The sequence below is a fragment of the Chaetura pelagica genome, unplaced genomic scaffold (assembly GCF_000747805.2).
Source record: "Chaetura pelagica isolate M959 unplaced genomic scaffold, ChaPel_1.0 scaffold141, whole genome shotgun sequence".
Taxonomy (NCBI): Eukaryota; Metazoa; Chordata; class Aves; order Apodiformes; family Apodidae; genus Chaetura; species Chaetura pelagica.
The window spans coordinates 1735834-1738513 of NW_009952059.1; the positions used below are offsets into that span (position 1 = coordinate 1735834).

The following is a 2680-nucleotide window of genomic DNA, read 5'->3' on the forward strand; positions in this document are numbered from 1 at the left end:
GGATTAAAGAGAAGACACCCTCACACACACTCCCACCCCCCATCTCCTGACTTTCTAGCAACACGAGATGACATCATCTTGTTTGTGAGACTCAAGAACTTCTCTGGTCTTACAAAACAAACAGAATTTTATTTCGGCAGAACTAAAAAAATCGTATATTTATCTACATTGTAGTAAAAACAATGAATATATATATATATTTATTTTTCCTTCATATATTCATCGACACACGGCGACACAGAAGGGGATGAGGGCAGGAGGTGATCCCGGGGGCTGGAGGTGGGAAGCTGGGGAGGGCTCAGATCCCCCCGCTCGCTCCTCACCACCCCCAGGGGCACCCCAGCCCTGACAGCACCAGGAAAGAAAGATGTGCTTCAGTTCCAGCTTCCTCCTCCCAGCAAGCACAGCAGTGGGTCACTTTCCACGCAGGGGCTGCAAACGCTGCTCTGAGCTCCCCAACCAGCAGCCAGGAACCCCCTTTTCCAGCCCGTGGCTGCCAACCAGGAAAGATTACTATTTTGGGACACCTTTTACAAGAGTGTTTATTCATATTAAAGCAGAAACCAACTCATAAACGCTTGTTTGTTTGTTTGTTTATACACGGGTGTGCCTGTCAAAGACAGCACGGAACAACTCAAAGAAAGGCCAGGGCTGCCAGGAGAAGGCTCCTCACTGAAGCCTGCGGTAACTTTTACACAGTTCATGGTCCCTGATGGGTTTGCAACAGCTGGATTTCCTCCTCCCTCCATGTGTGAATAAAAAAAAACAACTGTTAAGAAAAGGAAGTTGACTGCCTTTTATTGCTAACCCCTGATTAATGAATAATGAATAATGAGTGTCATGGTAGAGGATAAAGTAGGCCAAGAATAAATGTTTGATTTCATTACATCATTCCTAAAGCCAAAATGGAAATATTATTCATTCTGGAAAATTTCACTACAAACAGCCACAAAAAAGTTTCCTTTGTAATTAAATATAGTTGCAATAGACCTTTAATAATTATGTTTCAATCTGTTTTGGTCACTTTTTTTGGCTTTTTATCTTGGCTTGTCAAGATACCAGGATAAAGATAGAAAAGACAAAGAGAATCATGGGAGTGAAATAAAGGAAGTTGACATACAAGGATAAATTGACAGGTGTGATTTCTGTGATTCCACAAAATTAGAGAGCCTTTCTGATTTGTTCCTTTTGAACTGTTATAGTACCAAGAATGAGTTATTTGTTATAATTAAAGGATAATGCTATATTGCCAAAAAGTAGTATGAAAGGCTGATTAATAACCCAAATAGCCAACATGTATAATTTATAGGTGTTCATGGTAATTGAGAAGGCAGGTGGTTTTATGTGAAGATTTTATGTGGAATAAACTGCTAGAATAAGAGGTATCTTTTTACCAAGCAAGTAACACAAAATTATAGTATGTGTCTTGAATCTTTTTTTGTTTCTTTAACAACAGTATATTTCAGTATACCAATCTGGATTATTACATCATAAAATTACCCTTTTTTCTCATTAAGTGGTAGGGCTTTGAAAAATCTCACTTTCAATTTTTGCTGTATTGTCATGAAATTAGACGAAATTCTAGATGATTCTATATGCGCTGCTCTGAGCTCCCCAACCAGCAGCCAGGAACCCCCTTTTCCAGCCCGTGGCTGCCAACCAGGAAAGATTACTATTTTGGGACACCTTTTACAAGAGTGTTTATTCATATTAAAGCAGAAACCAACTCATAAACGCTTGTTTGTTTGTTTGTTTATACACGGGTGTGCCTGTCAAAGACAGCACGGAACAACTCAAAGAAAGGCCAGGGCTGCCAGGAGAAGGCTCCTCACTGAAGCCTGCGGTAACTTTTACACAGTTCATGGTCCCTGATGTCTCCCCACCCTCCGTTTTTCACGTGAGGGGACAGGGGGGCCGTGGAGTACCTTTTACTGACACTCATGGTTTCGGGGAACAGGTACTGTTGGTTGCTGCTCAAGAGAGAGTCGATTTTGGCACTCTGGGTGGCCGGTCTGCAGGCCTTCTTGTGGTGCATGCCACAGTCCCCCGTGTGAAAAACCCGGGGGATTTCGGGAACCAGCACTTTCCAGAACTTTGGAAGACAGGAGACAGTCAAGTGCTGCAGGGTCCAGTCCCAGTTGTAGTCATCGTAGGTGCAGAAGGCGTCCGTGCACTCGATGAGCTTCTGGTAGGTGTCCCTGCCGAAGGCCATGCCCATGTTGTGCTCCGTGGACTTCCAGGTCTTCACCTCCACCTTGTCGGCGCGGCCGGCGAGGCCGCCCCGCACGGGGCTGTAGGTGCCCAGGGACACGATCTGGCAGTCGGGGCACTCCCGTTCCCGCAGGGCCCACAGCTTCTTGAGGACGTGGTAGAAATCGGGCGCCAGGTAATGGTCCTCCTCCAAGAAGAGCACGGGCCCGGCGTGCTCCCGCAGCGCCCGCAGCCTCTCCCACACGAAGTGCAGCTTCCACCACCAGTGGTGCTTGGTCTGGGAGAAACGAGCCTCCCGGTAGTGCCCGAACGAGTCCGGGTACTCGGCGTTGATGCAGCCCATGCGCAGCGCGGCCTCTTTGCCCGCGTCGCGGGGGCAGTCGCGGGGGTCGTGTCCGGGGAACTCGCGTGGGTAGAGCTGGATGCTGAAAGGGAAGAAGACCTGCAGCACGGGGCAGAAATCCACCCG

The 2680-nt window shown here is 47.1% G+C and overlaps 1 protein-coding gene across 1 annotated transcript in view; it reads right to left on the reverse strand.

Annotated features, from left to right (window-relative positions):
* Positions 1–1675: 1675 nt before the first annotated feature.
* MGAT2 (mannosyl (alpha-1,6-)-glycoprotein beta-1,2-N-acetylglucosaminyltransferase) overlaps positions 1676–2680 on the reverse strand; it is a 5360-nt gene continuing 4355 nt past the window's right edge. Inside the window, exon 3 of the mRNA XM_010004399.1 lies at positions 1676–2679. Within this exon, the coding sequence (XP_010002701.1) occupies positions 1829–2679 (851 nt within the window). The 3' untranslated portion in view covers positions 1676–1828. The remainder of the gene's footprint in view (position 2680) is intronic.